At 41.5% G+C, this 15968-nt stretch overlaps 1 protein-coding gene across 2 annotated transcripts in view; it reads right to left on the bottom strand.

Moving 5' to 3' along the window:
* KIF5C (kinesin family member 5C) overlaps positions 1-15968 on the bottom strand; it is a 67652-nt gene that overhangs the window by 15671 nt on the left and 36013 nt on the right. For both annotated transcript variants that reach the window (XR_014884372.1, XM_085228157.1), the window contains exons 12-20: positions 13740-13915; positions 12616-12684; positions 9000-9206; positions 7666-7812; positions 5503-5691; positions 3380-3497; positions 2094-2170; positions 930-1039; positions 211-312 (exon numbers count right to left, since the gene is read on the bottom strand). Coding sequence is in view for 1 of the 2 variants with exons in the window: in XM_085228157.1 (XP_085084283.1) it covers positions 211-312; positions 930-1039; positions 2094-2170; positions 3380-3497; positions 5503-5691; positions 7666-7812; positions 9000-9206; positions 12616-12684; positions 13740-13915 (1195 nt within the window). In the remaining variant the exon portion in view is untranslated. The remainder of the gene's footprint in view (positions 1-210; positions 313-929; positions 1040-2093; positions 2171-3379; positions 3498-5502; positions 5692-7665; positions 7813-8999; positions 9207-12615; positions 12685-13739; positions 13916-15968) is intronic.

The following is a 15968-nucleotide window of genomic DNA, read 5'->3' as shown; positions in this document are numbered from 1 at the left end:
TTCAGCTAGCATCAAATCTACTCTTAAAAAGCCTACAACTTAAAAAAAGGAGTAATTAGTAATCATTCTACTGCATGTTGGCTTTGCTACTGAAATACTATTTTCAGCATGAGTGTTTCAACACAAATGCTTCCCACCAGGATGTTTCCTGCGCACACATTAAAAGACACCAGATTCAAGGACACCAGGTGAGAAACCGTGTTGACTTACATGAGCTTTTCCAGTTTCATTTCTCTCTCCTGGTCCTCAATTTTTAATTTATCATAATCAGCACTCAGCTTCTCTTGTTCCAGTTGGAGCTTCTGATTCATACTAGAACAAAAAGAAAAAACAACAAAAGGTCTGAACAGCTCAGTCCTGAAAGCCATAAATATGCAGTTCAGTTTCCATAAACAAAACTAAGTAATTCTACTGTAAAATTCTGGAAGAAATTAAGGCTAACGAATCTGAAAACCAATAGCTTTTATTTTAAAATATTGGAATATTAAAGTCAGCCATATACTCTCCTGCCTTGTTTGTCTTATCTGAAAGGACACATTGTTCTTGCATCCTTTTTGTTCTGCTTTCTCATTTCCCTACTGTTATTTACCCACACTATAAATATGGACAGGAGTGCTAAATCAGGATTGCTCAGATTTTGTGAACACTTCAAAAATAAGAGCACAACAGTAAAAAGAAACCTTAAAACCTTTCCAAGCAGGAGGGTATCTAACAGTTATATTCCTGTGTCACAAAGAAATACCACAAAGTGAAAACGAAATATAGTGAGTGGAGACTGTGACACAGCTGTTGCATGTAAGGATACTACTTTCCCTAAGGCTCTGAAGTACAGAGATATCAATTAAAACAAATAGAACCAACCAAAAAAACAGATCTGTAGTGTCACAGAGCAGTACAGGAGCACAAAAAGTGACAGTGAGTAAACATACTCTCTAATTTCATCGATTGTTTTCTGCTTCTCTTCAATTTCATCTCTCAGCCTGGACAGCTGCTTCTGATGGGCTTCCCTGTGACTCTCCATCTGCTGCTCCAGTGCCTTCTGCAGAGCACAAAATGCAAAGCCATACATGAAACAGAAATCAAATAACACACCCAAGATTGCTTCTTATCTATCATTTAAATTAACCCATCTTTCTGGATTGTTTAGCCACAGCCCTGTTATTTAAATTGTATGGTAGATATATTTCAAGTTGTAAGAAAAAAACTGAATGCATCTCACTTTAAATTGCTGATGAGTGACTAATGTTCTTCTTACAAATGTAAGGAAAACTTCACAGCTGTTTTAACCACCTTAACTTTTTATAATGGAGGTAAAAATTCTCCAGCTGACAAACCTCTACCCCCATCTTTGTAAAACTGTATTTTTCTTCTGCACAACTTGTAATCTCATCAAAAGCACTACAAGCTCATCAATTCCTAATATTTCTTCTTTGCATTCTACATAAAGGAGAAAGTATCAGAAAACAGGTTTGTAATTTGTTATTATTTCTATGAGATAGTCTTGCCAAACAATTTGGAAAAATGGTCTGGCTTCATTTTCATTAAATTTTAGTTCCTAAATGATATTAAACCCAGTAACCTGGTGCACTGCTTAGCAAATTGGCTTCAGCTGAGTTCCTGGAAATGGCAAATATCTGAGTGACACAGAGGTGAATCCTTTTTCAGGCATATCTAACAAAATCAATCTCAACCATGGATGTTTTTTTCACTTTCAGTTCTCTGTTCATGTGATTTGAGGAACCAAAGCAGCTCCACTCAAGCAAACACAGTGCACCAAACCCCTGTACTCTCTGAAGCTGGTTCAGCAGACAAACTGGTCTCAGAAGACACTCACCTCAAATACTCAGGCTGTAACTTTTTCTTCCATCTTGCCACCAGCCTCAGTACCAGCAAGTTCTCTAATTTCAAACTGCAAAGGTCACTCAATTCTAAGAGATAAGGCTTTCTAACAGAAGCCAGCAATTCTGATAGAGGCAGAAGGGTTCTTTTAAAAGCACACAACACGTACAGGGAGACAAAATTACACTCTAATTATCAGCTAATGAATGATCTCACCAAGAAATCAACTTTAATATTGCAGCACACGACATTACCTTCATTTCTTCTGCATCCTGAAGCCGGGTCAGGTGCTCCTTCTCCTTATCTTTGAAACTGACTTCATGCATTTTTTCTGTTTGAAGTTGGAGACAGTTGAGAGTTAACCAACCAATCGTACAACATCTCTATGTCAAGCCATTTAAAAAGAGCAAGCATTGCTTGCAAGGCAGGCAGCAAGATCATGGTGAGACTGCTCTGGAAGGGCAGACACAGCCATTGTTTTCCAGTACCCTACGTGTGACCACTGTCCAAACCCTGCTGCTGTTACTAACAGCCCACACAGCACTTTCCCAACCTCCCCTCATCTCCTATGACTCTGCCTGTAGGGATCCTCCCTCTCCCCTTTCTGCTGGGCAGTGCTGGCCTCCAGAGACAGATCATTTCTTGTGAGTGGGGTGAGAAGATGAGATGTGTGAATAAAAAACCACGCAGATGTTAAAAATCCTGTCACCATCTGCTGCTCCCAGAGTCAGAGAATAGCCCCTGTACAGAAATCCAGAGTAATTCTAAAGCTACATTGTAATTACACATAAAACAGGAGCTTGGCAAAGCAAGAAAAGCTCCTTTTGATAGAAATTTTCCCCATTGAATTAGAATGGAAAAAAAAACAACTCTTAAAAATGAAGTCAGTTGGATCCTATAGAGCAGCCAGGAGAGAAACTTCTACTCAATCCTAATGGAAGCATCTTCCTAATGAATGGGGCAGGGCACTTTCCAGAGAGACAACTGAAATTAGATGGACAGCCGAGAATTTTCAAAACAAACATTCAAAATTGCTTTTGATGTATTTTTTTTTTCCTCACATCATGAAAGTAAAAGGTGGAGCTTCCTACCAAGCTTTTAATTCTTTTGAAAAATTAACTTTCTCTGCATTCTGTGAATGGGTTAGGCTAAAGGGTTACCTCGAGGGTAATGTACAGGTGCAACACATGAAATGATCTGAATCCCAATTTTATGCCTTCACTGCAAAATACAAGCAGACAAAAAGTGCTGTGGGACTACCAAGGCAACAGCTCAACATCAGAGCTTGACCCTGTGACATCAGGTCTTCTGTCACTGCACACTGCAGAGCTTAGGGCTAGGTAAATGAGCTAAAATCCCATCTGTTTAGTTGTATTTCTGTGACAGTGGGAATACAAGTATGACAAAAGTAGAGTAGGATTGAAAAATCAAATGCTGCAGCAATGCCAGGTGAGCTGTATGTACAATACTTGGTTCAAAACTGCATTTTCTAAGATACAGCTGTTAAAAGAAATGATGACCACAGGAACCAACATTGTACCTTGAGCACGTAACTTGGCAAGCTCTTCGTTGAGGGAATCCTGGGACTCTTCCAGCTGCCTTCTCTTCTGCTCCATGTTTTGCATGTAGTCTGTCAGGGACTTGATCTTTGCTTCATGCTTTAAAGGCAGAGGGAACAGCAAGGAGATGTGAGCACAGACGTGAGATGTGCACACACAAGTCATCCACCACCTCAAGGATCAAATTAACCCAGCAATTATGTAGCCAGACATCTTTTCTTTTTACGTGGAACCTCTCTGGTTGTGTGACTACCATAATAAAGAAGCATACTGAGACACCTAACAATGTAAAAGGCCCCATACACAGTAAGTTCAGTTGTAATGTGGAGCTGCAGATCAGTCAAGGAATAGCAAGGTGTAAAAGAATGCTAGCAAACATACAAAATTACTCCAGCTGAATCCTAGAAGGAAGCAAGGAAGAAGAATCAGCAACATAAACATCTCTCTCTCAGCAAAGTGCTGCAGATACTGGCAGTGCTTGCTGTCACATCCACACCAGCAAAGTCAGTATGAAACCACCACACTTAAGAGCAGCAGAAGGTTGGGTATAATAAGGAAAAAGGGTAGAAACTGAAGAAATGTGTGTGACAACTTTAATGGCATCACTGTTGTCACTGAAAGTCTTTCTGCATCAAATTATTTCTTTTCTCTCTGCAATAATTAGGCCTAGAGTAATAAATGGGCTGTTAAGATTTAAATTAAGCCAACAGTAAATTTTCACTTTATAGATAAGGTGTATGCCCTCTAACAACACTTTGAGCATAACACCTAGCTTCTTCCTGGGCTTAAAAACAGATGGGCCTCGACACCTGCTTAGTGGCAATGCTTCCAATATGGCAAGGCAAGATAATCACCTGCTTGAGAGTATCTCTGCTTGGCTTCATCACCATGCTAAAATGCAATACAAATATAGGGAGGGGAAAAAAGAAAGGATGTAGCCTTGCAGTCTCACTTCCTTCACTGCATCTTTTCACAGCCTTGGACAAGTCACTCAAATACTAAGCCTCCTAAGAAGGAGGTCTAAGAAAAAGAACGCCAACCCCACATAGACAGACAAGCTGGCTTCCACTTAACGCACTCCTTCACTGGGTCAGCATAAGCCAACACCACAGCTGAAGGAAAATGTCCCAGCAGCCCACTGCTGATACTCATTCCCAGCTCTGTGCTGCCAATCCTCTTTCAGCCAGCAGAAGTATGCGTATAGCAGCTTTCGAGGCAAACCTTCATCTGCTTTACTAATGCAAGTTCCCAAGGAAAGGGAGCAACGCAGATTGGCAGGGTGACTTCTGGTGGCTGTATCCACTTTAAGACAGCATGAAAAGTGTAATTTTACTTAACGTTTTTGGACAGCCAGTACTTTCAGGATTCAAGCCTTACTTGAATACTAAGAAGCATGCTTACAGCTACAGCTATTACTGCAGATCTGAATAGAGAAATTCTGCTGCAGGACAAGAGGCTATCCTTGCTCCAGGTTTTCTCTGAGTAGCTGCTAGCAAGAGAAATGGAGTAAACTCCAACTGTCTCCACCACTTCATGTGTGCAGTAATCAAAGAAGCACGGTGAAGCAGTTAGCCCCCTCTCTGCAGAATGCAGCAGCATGCATCACTGCCTGTAACATGCCATCCACTGAAAAGCCCTCCTACCATCTGGATCTCTATCTCACATGGTCATGTTTTCTATAATGTATTATCACATGCGTATTGCTGCCCAGCTACCTGTTAGCATGCTGACAGTCCAGATGTTGGGGCTCTCCAAATGCTTTGTTAGAGACTCATACAATCACTGCTTCCTTTGTCAGTTTGCTTTCTAAGCGGAGGCACAAGATGCAAAAGCATGCTGAGGAAATCTCTCTGAGAGATTTTCACTATTATGCCGTTGAAAACATTTTGGAATCTACAAGAGGAGGACAGAATCTTACCACAGAATGTGCTGTAAAACGCTGAGGGGAGGAATGCAAAACGAGAGGAACAAACAAGAGAACAGACAAGAGAAACATCTCTCTTCTCCCTGAATTTCTCACTCCTAGCACACACATCTCATGAGGAAGGAGGCTGAGAAAATCATCAAACCTTGCTTTGAGGGAACAAGGAAGGAGCAAACATACCTGTGAAATGAGGAGCTGGCAAGCTGCAAGCTCCCTCTCGCTGGCATTCATTTTCCTGTTGGAATCTATCTGGGCACTCTCCAGCTGCTTGCTGCGGTTCACCAGAGATTTCACCTCAGACTTCATCTTGCTGATGTAAAGCCGTGCCATGGTGAACTCCTCTTCAATCACCCCGTTCACATCTGCTAACTAAACACACGGAAGATTGCAATCTAAAAGGTGTGATCCTTATGGAAATCAATGTAAGGCAGTTTTCCTGATGAGCAACAGTTGTCTGGAGCTAGATAACCTTTGTGAGAGCACAGCCACATTCAAGGAACACCCACAGACCTTCCTGTTACCTTTAAGCATGCTTCATCACTCTGTTTGACTGAATTTTCATCAATAAGCCTCAAAAGTAAGAAATTAAGACTTGGTGTGCTTCATCACCATCTGAAGTAACCAACTCCACCAGAATGCCAAAAGCATATTTTGGGGAAACTTTCTCATGTCACCAGAAGAGGACATTTTCCTTCTTTCAAGCAACTGGAAGCTGGAGAGCATTTTCAAAATGCTTCTTAAAGAAGTCTGCTCTTGAATAGCTGTGCTGCTTCAGTAGCAGTCTACAACACAGGCATTGGTCTGAAAATGTTACCTGGGCAAGAGCAAATTAATCCCCTTCATCTCTAATCATTAATATCATCCTATTTAACATCACTTCCTTCCTTGGTTAATAGAGTGCCTTTGATTTTTATGTCTTTCTCTTCATGATTTTCCTTCAGCTTCTTAATTCACGTAACACACTGATGAGCTGTAAAGATTCTTCTCGCGTGTATGGACAGTAATTTCATCTGGTTTTGCCTTTTTTCTAGCAGCAAAGAGAAGACAACGTGTGCTCTGTCTTCTTCGAATAGCCCAAAAAATGTTACTGCTTTCAAAACCCTCAGTGTGGTCTGAAATTAGACATACTTCGAGAAGCTGCTAACTGCCAACAAATTTCAAATTATTCATCTAAAACCTTTTCAATCTTGCCTTATTTACAGACAGCTGCCCTGTAAAATGCTGACATCTTAGTTGCTATAAAAATGTGTATCAAACAGCCTCCATTTGCAGAGATTTCCTCTTACAGTTCTTATTAAAACGGCCACCAGAGGTTGCTGTAACATCTAGCAAAATTTGGTCCCGTGGTCCAGGATCTGCATGAACACAGGGCAGCAGCATTTAGCAATGACCATGTAATAAACTCTGAGGTTTGGAATTTTGTTCATCTATGATATTGTAAGCACATCAATGTGAACATCTACTTTCTCTATCAGATTTGGAAAGCCAAGAGCCTGACGGAAGACAAATTTCAAAGCAAAGCTGGCCAAAATTTGCACCATCTCCAGATATGCTCAGATACCAAGGATTCTACGATCTACACCTCTCATCCTTACCTTCCCATTTCAGAGGAAAAGAGTCCTCTAGGAAGGCTATTTGCCAATACACAAAAGTTAATCTTGTCCTAGTGTCATGTAGTATTTAAATGGTACATAGCACAAATTTACTAATGCTGAAATCGATGCTTTTAAAGTATCTTGTGTTCAGAAGCATACACAAAAGCGTGGGCTCTTTGGTGAAGGCAGCCACTGTTCATAGGTAAGAAACAAAGAGCAAAAAGTTTCCATGCAGATCTCTTCCTTCACTCAGGTATCCTGGACAGCTGTCACTACAGAAGTATGGATTTAAGAGCTGCTCAAGTTCACCTACACACAGTTTAAGGATAAATTTCAAACAAAAAGGAAGCTACCCAGAAGCCAAATCTCTCCCGTAATGATTATTTAGATTCTGTGAATACTTGCTCCTGCCAGCTAATATGGAGTAGGTCTATGTGTGCATTGTTTGGACACAGAACCCAGCCCAGGCCTCAGACAGCAGTTTAACAGATGCATCAGCACACAGATGGGCTGCATTAGTTTGGCCCCAAACACTGAGCTGGGAGTCAGTGTGGTAATTATGTGCACAGACACTGACCATCTCTGACCCAGACAAAGATCTCTTCACTGTTTTACACTGTGCTCTAACCAGGATTTAAACAGCAGTGTCCTGGGAGAAGGGCTGCTGTGTCACACACACTCTGTGCTCCTTATTTTCATATGGCAGGAGGTGCAGGTTGGGGGGAAGCAATGAAGACAGCCAACTTACTGTTTTAACATCATTAGTGCCAATGATCCCTCCGATCTCTCCCAGGTCTTTAAGCAGCAAGTTTAAGATTTCTGTGGCTCTCTTCTTCTGATGGTTACTGAGCTCCTGCAGCTGGCCCAGCTCCCTCTGGGTTGCTGACAGAACCGTCTGGAAAGATTGAAAAGCAAAAGTTACCCTTCTTTCCTCAGATTCTCTCTATCCATACAGAAACGGAACAAAATAAAACAGAATTTCTCCTTTGCACATGATAAATCCACCAAACAATGCACCATCCCAAATCTCTTTGCTTGAATAAAGCAGCAGAGATGAAGCTGGGAGTTAACTGTGCTTCTATAGATTTCTCCCTGCTTCAGTGCATTTCAATAGTGCCACTTTAGGGCATTGGTTCTTCTGTGATATCTAGGTTACACAGTACTGCCTTACATTTTCCTGGGACGTGTCTGCTGGCTCCACACACTGACACCTACTCCAGCAGACACAATTCCACCTTGCCATAATCCACTTTCACAACTCACTTGCTAACAAGGCTACTTTAGATCTATTAAACGTAGCAAATCCCGTAAGAATCTTATTTGCATAGGACATGTCAAAGAAGGTTAATCACGGAGAAACAGGTATAGAAGATATAAAATTCAATTTTTTTCAAATGGATTTCATAGTAATCTGTTTTATTAAAGTGGATAACGAAGTCTTATAATGCTAGCTATGCATGAAATCAGACATCTTAACAACATCCTCCTTGGTACGTGTGAGGGATGGACTAACCTAGTTAAGCCAATTTGGATTTTTCTCAGATTGGATTTTTTGCCTTAAAATCAATAAACCATCTGAAGAAAGCTATTTTTTTTTTCTGAGATTCCCTTACTCTGTATGAGATCTCTGTTCCACAGCACACATCCCAGAGAATCACAAACTGATGCAATTTGCACACAGCAGGTTTTCACATCTTTCTTGGTACAATATCGCTTTCAAATGATCAAAACACAAAACGGCCAGTTCTCACATTCAGCTCAGGAGCTGACATGGTGTGCAAAATACAGAGCTTGCAACAGAGCCACAATCTGCAATCAGCTTTCATATAGCAGCTTCTGAGTTAGCTTTATCATATCCTTTAATTAATACACAAGATAGAAGGTAGCACCAGCAAGCACAGATCTTTTAACTCCGTTGCTCCAATCTTTATACTAGTTATTAAACATACTTGCCAGCAGCATTTGAAAGCTCCCCAAAATGGCACAAGCTAGTAATTATCAGGGAAATCTATGGAAATCTTTAGGAGAGATGCAGAGTCAGGAGGGAGGAGGGAAGCAGCACTATAAACTGCCTGCTCTTACACTCTTCTGTGCCAGTTCATCAGCCAGCTGCTCGTTGGCTCTTGTTTTGTCCTCCACTTCTTGGGATTTCTGGTCATAATTGACAGCTAGTTCTTCCAGGGCTTGAAGGACCTCTTTCACTTCGTCCTTTGCAGCTTCATTCTCGATCTGAAGACGGGTGAGTTCCTCCTGAATCTTCTCATAATCTCTCCTAGTGGAGGCCAAAAGCTGCAAAGCAGATAGGACAGGAGCGTAAATCACCCGAGAAGTCATTTAAAAGATAACACTGAAAAGGGCAAAAACAGACAAAGAGAAAAGCAAAACGTGAGCAGGCAGCGTGTGTGCAAAAGACAGAATGCAAGAGAAGAAATCCTGCTCCTCTACCAGGAACATCAGTTTCCACATAACTGTACACGAAGGAAGCTCCAAACTTCAATGAAAAGAAAAATCTCAATCAAATCCTATTACAACACAAGACTGAGGCAGAGAAGCTTATTTTAAGCCGTATGAGAGTTCCTAAACAACTTTTCTGCCCTCAATCCAATCCTGCAGCAGGGACAAAAAAAACCCAACCCAGTAAAATACATAAAGACAGAATCACAGCTTTGAAAGGCGGCACGAAAAGCGCTCTCTGAGGCGGCCTCAGGGATCTTATGGCGTTAGAGGAATATTTTGATAAGCAAACTTCTGATGGTTATTTTTAGCAAACATTTGAAGCACGATGCTGATGACAGATTAGTCACTCGTATTTGCTGAAGCAGAGTATTAACTGAAGAAAATGCAGACTTCAGAAACGCTAGTGGACGTTTCCAACCTGTATTCAATTGAAATGCACTCCTTCCACACTCATAAGAGATTCAGTTGCAGGAGGTGAGCTGCAACATCTCTCTCTCAAACTGACCACCCAAAAGGAGAATGGCAGAGAAGACACTGCTCTTTTTGGCTCGGAGTGCTAATGGAAAATAGGAAACCAACAAGCTGGCTTCAGACTCTGGCAGAGGCCCAAAGTGGCGAAGAGAGGATTCAGATGTAAGGGAAATTTATCTCTTGGTAATGCTGCAGCCTCAGAAGTGCACTCAAGTTATGAAAAAACCCAGTGAATTGCCAAAGCCAGATGGCATGTAAATATTTAAACAACAAAATAGCTTAAAATAATCTTTCTACTAAACACAGATGGAACTATTATTTACATTTACTTAAGAAAATTTCTGTGTGAATATTGCTGCGACTTCAAGCAAAGGGAAGTGTTATATATCACCTAGAGCATAAACATCTCCCCAGGAGATTCCTGGTGATACAACATGGCAAAATACACCAAGATTTAGAAAGGGTCCTCATAACACTGAAGCAATCAGCCCTAGCAAAGGAATCCTGCCTAATGCAGAGGCTGCACCGGAGTGAGGAGCATCCCATCCTGAGTGCTGCAGATCTACTTCTGAGCTTCATTTCTCACATCACAGACTCCCTGCTCCTGGAGATGTGTTATCAACATGTCCTTGTGAGAACAGAACAGAACCTGACTTACTTGAAACCAACACTTTGCAGTCCCAGCCCCAAAGCAGAGGCACTGGCAGCCAAATGCTTGGAGCAGTGATGCATGAGCCAGTAGCAAAAAGGTATCAACAGACACCAATATCAGCACAATGCCAGCTGGGCAGGCCTTGTATTTATAATTGACCTGCTAGCTTAATCAAGCATAAAAAAGTACTCCAGTTCATTAGGGAGAAGCAGAGCGAGGCAGCTGCTCTGCAGCACATATTTCAAGGAGCCGACCATGAGATGTAAGAGAACAGGTACATCCCTCCTGCAGCACAGGTGAACCTTATACATGGAAGACAGGACCTTGAAAAATGTTATTCAATTCCTGGGAAGGGGAAAACAAAAATGACTGCCTTATTAGCTTTCAAAGGTACGAGACAAACAAGCTAATCAGAGAGCCAATTTAGCCTTCCAAATAAGTGGCACAACCTCACCTGCAGAGATTTCAGTAGGACAGAAAAGCCAGACAGGAACACGTGCAAAAATGGGGGTAAAGTGGTAAGAAAAGGATTGGGCCATTGAAAACATGTGTGCGTACTCATAAGTAACATTAAGTATGGAATGGGCTGAGGAATGAGCCAGCTTACAGTATGCTCCCAGATATTGGAACAGGTTGCCCAAGGAGGCTGTGGATGCCCCATCCCTGCAGGCATTCAAGGCCAGGCTGGATGTGGCTCTGGGCAGCCTGGGCTGCTGGTTGGCCACCCTGCACATAGCAGAGGGTTGGAACTGGATGAGCACTGTGCTCCTTTGCAACCCAGGCCATTCTATGGTTTTATGATATGTGAAACAAAGGAATGCAGATCACCCAGAAAATAATACGCAAAAAAAGCCATGAGGGGAAAAATAAGGTTTAGATGAAAGCAGTAATGTAAAAAAGATGGGAGAAGAGAGATGGTCTAAATAACACACATCAGAAAAAATTGTTGCTGAGAACACATTGAATTGTGTTACATCTGAATAGCCACAGGTATGCTAGCATGCAACACAGAATAATCAAAAGAAGGTTGTGGGAAGTGAACAGAGCTTCATTACGGAGTAAAATGAAACTGGTAAATCCTTCAGTGGGGATAAAAGCCCAAAGGTAGCACATCGGTCACGAACAACAAGTAACCAGCATTTTCATATGTTCTCTCTCTGTTAAGATACCTAACCTTGCAAGTCCTTTCTGCTAGCCTGGAGAAAGACTAAGACAGGGAGAGAATCATTTTTCACTTATAGGAGTGGTCTTAACATCTGAAAAAACAGTTGAAATGGCTCAGACATTTGGGACTGGTATTATTCCAAAGAATCACACCAGCACTGATGAGTATTTTGGAATACAAGCGACAAGTGAACTCCCACACCAGGGTTAATACTCTTGGTCTGAATCTTCTTCCTCCAGTTTCTCCCAATTTGATAAACAGCATACAATTGTTTCTGGCTGAATATCACAGCACATTTGGAGAACTCAGTAATTTGGCGTCAGTACCACTTTATGTCTTCAAATCTCCATAAACAAATGACAGATAAGAAAATGACTTTGAATGTAAGTTGTGATCATTTCCCTCATCTAGAAAAGCATTAACATTCCTTTACAGATAGAAACAATGAACAAAATAATGTCTGAAGCAAGCAACGCAAGATTTCAGACCAAATCTGTGCCAGTAGATGATTTTTCAGTCTCACAGATTTCTCTTGGTCCTTTCTCTAATTGCTCATGCCAAAATAATGAACATCAGTCATTTATTATCAGCAGCAATTTGTATCCTGTCAAACTAGGAAATCTGTTCGCTACTTACTGCCCTGAAAGGATACAGGAGTACTGAAAAAACATTTCTGAAATGAAATATATTGGCCACACTTCTCTCTTGGTATCTCCAGTGACACTTCCCACAAAGATGGTAGGCTTTCCAAGGAGTAAGGCTTGAAGAGCTTGAAAAGCTCTTGTGAGGATATTGGGAAATTTTGAAGTTTAAACCTTGCTTTAACATGGGTTTCTTCTACCTTACTAGCACACCTATCCAACAACTGTGACAGAATCACTACACAAGGGTCACATAAGCAAAAGGTATTTTGCTTTTGGTTGGTTGGTTGGTTTTGTTGTTTTCCTCCTTACCTCCTCTTGATCCAACATTTGCTGTTTTAGCTTTTCAGCCAACTGGCTCTGCTGATTGATTTCATCATCCTGCAATGAAATAGGGTTGGAGACTTTTAGTTTCTTTTCACAGGTCTCATTTGATTGCTCTTATTTCCCCCTTTCTAGTAAGAGTAATGCCACAGCAAACCTTGAACAGGTTTAAAACAAAGAAGATTCTCTCAGGTAATGCAAATCAGGCATCCACTCTGACACAGTCCTGATCTGCTTCCTTCAAGAATAATTCAGGCCTTGCTACATTTGACCAACATTTTTTTTCTAATCAGTAAGTGAAACCTCTAAGAGCTTAGGGTAGGTCTTCTAAGAGGTTAGACAGGGTAGGTCTTCTCCATCCCAGAAAAGCTGTAGTTTCTTAAAGACCTTAACTGTTATTTGAATGCCAGCAGCATCCTGCCTTGCCATTTGCACACAGACTGTGCTGAGACCTCATGCTACGGCACAGCAGAACTAATGCTCAAAATTTCTCCTTGGTATTCAAAAAAAAGAAACAGTGGGCTTCTTTTTTGTAGTTTTCTGCTAATTACACTTGAAAATTAAAATATGTTTTGATTCAACATTAAAGCTGTCCTGAAAACTTTTTCTAGTTTGCCTTTTAGGCGGCTCTCATTCATCATGGTCGATGTTTATAGGATGCCTTTTTCTCCACTTCTTATCTTCACACAAGCCAAAGCCATTAATGGCAAGTGCTCAGTAAATGTATTGCTGATAGCTTTAAGTGCCAATAATGTGCTTCAAGCTGTGCAAATCAAAAAAAGCCACCTGCACTCCAGAGAGTGCTCACAGCTAGAACAAGATGAACAAAAAAGGCCCAAGGGATGCTTTTGTTTTTCTTTTTCTTCAAAATTCTAATATATAGTAAACATGAAGATATAGTTTCCCTTTATATTATATATATATATATAAATTTTCTTTCTCCCACGACTGAAACAATGTTAGTTTGCTGAACATGCATTCTGCCAGGAGGAGAAAGAGCAGTTCAAACTACACACCTAGGACACAAAATTAGCACCAAAAATAAAGCCCACCCATCTTGGCTTTGGCTTCCATTTACACACAGAGAATGGAGCCAAAACTAATGTTCACACCTTATCATCCAGCTGCCTGTAGAGACTGGCAATCTCCTCATCATACTTCTGCTTTTCCTCTGTTGAGATGCTGGCAACCACAGGTGTGATGTTGTCAATGATTGGTGTGTTATCACACGGCTCCAGGTTCTTCTGGTCTTTGGCACTGATCTGTTCGTCTTCAGGCACAGCTTCTCCTGCAGGTACACAAACCATGGTCACTACAACCCAGGGCACAGGAGAGGCCAAAAACACAGGCATCTCAGGACAGTCCTGGCTGAGGAACAGCCAGAAGGGTGATCTGGGCATAGGCCTGCCACTAGGATTGCCATAAGTAAAGCTAATGGGCAAAGGTAGGTGCAGAGAGATGGCCATGCAACCTCCAGGGTTAGAAAAACAATCAAACCAAACGTTGCAGCAGTTTGAATGGCTGCCTCTGAAAGCACTGAACTCCTGACTTCCCTTTCACTTGGGCCCTTTGCACATGGGATTAGCTCTGTGGATTAGCAGAAGGGGAAATAAGGAGGAAAAAATCAGACTTTCAGCCTAAAGCTAAAGACAATCAAGTGTCCCTTCCTCTCCAGATTTCCAACTGCCTTATTAGCTTTCCCTCCCCCATAATGAACTGCCTGAGCACCAGGACAACAAGCAAGACAGCTGCATTTAAACCAATCTTTACGTTCTGCCTTGTCACATCTAAAATGAAATACCACAGACCAATTTTCAGATGTTGCCTATGCATACCAGATAGGATGTTATCCCTATGCATTTTCTTTCAAAATTATTTTCTCTGAGGAGTATTCTCTTCGATAACCTAAGAGCGTTCCAATTACAAGGCTGCTGCAGTTCAGTGAAGAGGGACAGGCAAGCTGCTCATGCCAGAAATTGAATCTACATTCATTAATCTGGTGAGAGACTTAACTGCTGAATGCTGTGTGCATTGTTCAAGATGTGGGAAGGCTACATTCAAACCCTTCTGCAGAGATTTCTTTCATTTCTATGAAAAGCTAAGATATTTTAGTCCATATGGCTTTATGGGGCATTCTTCCTGCCCTCTGGGCACTGGCAGAAGCAAAAAGATGCAACCAGGACAAATGTATCAAGAACCAAAAAGGCAGGCTGCTTCAGACCAGAAAGCAAATCGAAACAGGGGAGGAAAAACGATGACCAACAAACAGTGAAGATTGTTTTTACAAGTTTAAAGCCAGGAAGAAGAAACTCAGAATCAAGCCTGAATGAACTTGCTAAATGCACTGCTGTAGAAGTACTTTTTGCCCTGCTGCTAATGACTCAGTGATAACATAGAGCAAAATATACAATGATTTTTTTCTCTGTAGCATTTCAGTAGAACAGAGCAAGAAAGGAGGGCTCATCCAGAGCAGAGGAGCTGGCACGCTGGGCAGCAACGTGGTTGGACTGCAGAGCATCAGTCGGGTGCCTCCCAGCAGGACCTTGAGATTTTCCTTTTGTTGAACACAGTAGCTTTATATTTCAGACCACAAGTGAAAGGAGGAGGGGAGCATAAATTTGATACAAATGCTGAGAGGACATCATCCTTCTAACTGTAAGGCACAAACCTAATTGTGCACAGAAGTCATCCTTCAGGGAGAACAGGGCACAGCCACCTTCTGCTGTAATGTTATTTTTATTTTCTGAATGTACAGAACAAGCTATAGCAGTGGAGTATTTATGCATTCATCTTGTATTTTATACTCAAGATACAGCTTTGGCTACAATTCCATTTGGAAAGAGCCTCCTTTGACACAGTACCCTTCCAAATGATGCTATTCCAGAAGGTCAGACAAAAAATCAATAATATTTTGAATGCATTTGATGTATGGCTTGGTAACACCAATGAGAAAAGATGCAGGGAAGAGGCAGTGTGTGTATTTAGACAAAACAACAAAGGCAGCATTTTGTGTTTAAACAGCATGGATGTGCACAGGTTTTTCTTAAAGATTCTTCCTAGGATGGGAAGGAAATTCTTATTATCACACTGAGCAAACACAGAATGAAATGCAGAACATGAAAGTGCCAACAATTCCCAGTGCTCCACAACACACACAACAGACCGACCGTCTCCATAGCGATTTTACCATGTGGAAAAGAGAAATATCCCCTGTGCTAAAGGGGCCCAACCCCCCAGGGAAAGATGCAGAAAGCAACCATTAGGTCACCACCTGATGTGAAAGGCAAGGAAACAGCACAGTGAGGTGGAAGAAAGTAACACTGCTTTGCACCCATAAGGGA

This window comes from Meleagris gallopavo, chromosome 7 (genome assembly GCF_905368555.1).
Source record: "Meleagris gallopavo chromosome 7, MGAL_WU_HG_1.1, whole genome shotgun sequence".
In the NCBI taxonomy this organism is placed as follows: domain Eukaryota; kingdom Metazoa; phylum Chordata; class Aves; order Galliformes; family Phasianidae; genus Meleagris; species Meleagris gallopavo.
Note: the sequence above shows the minus strand (reverse complement) of the source record. Positions and strands in the feature narration are given on the sequence as shown.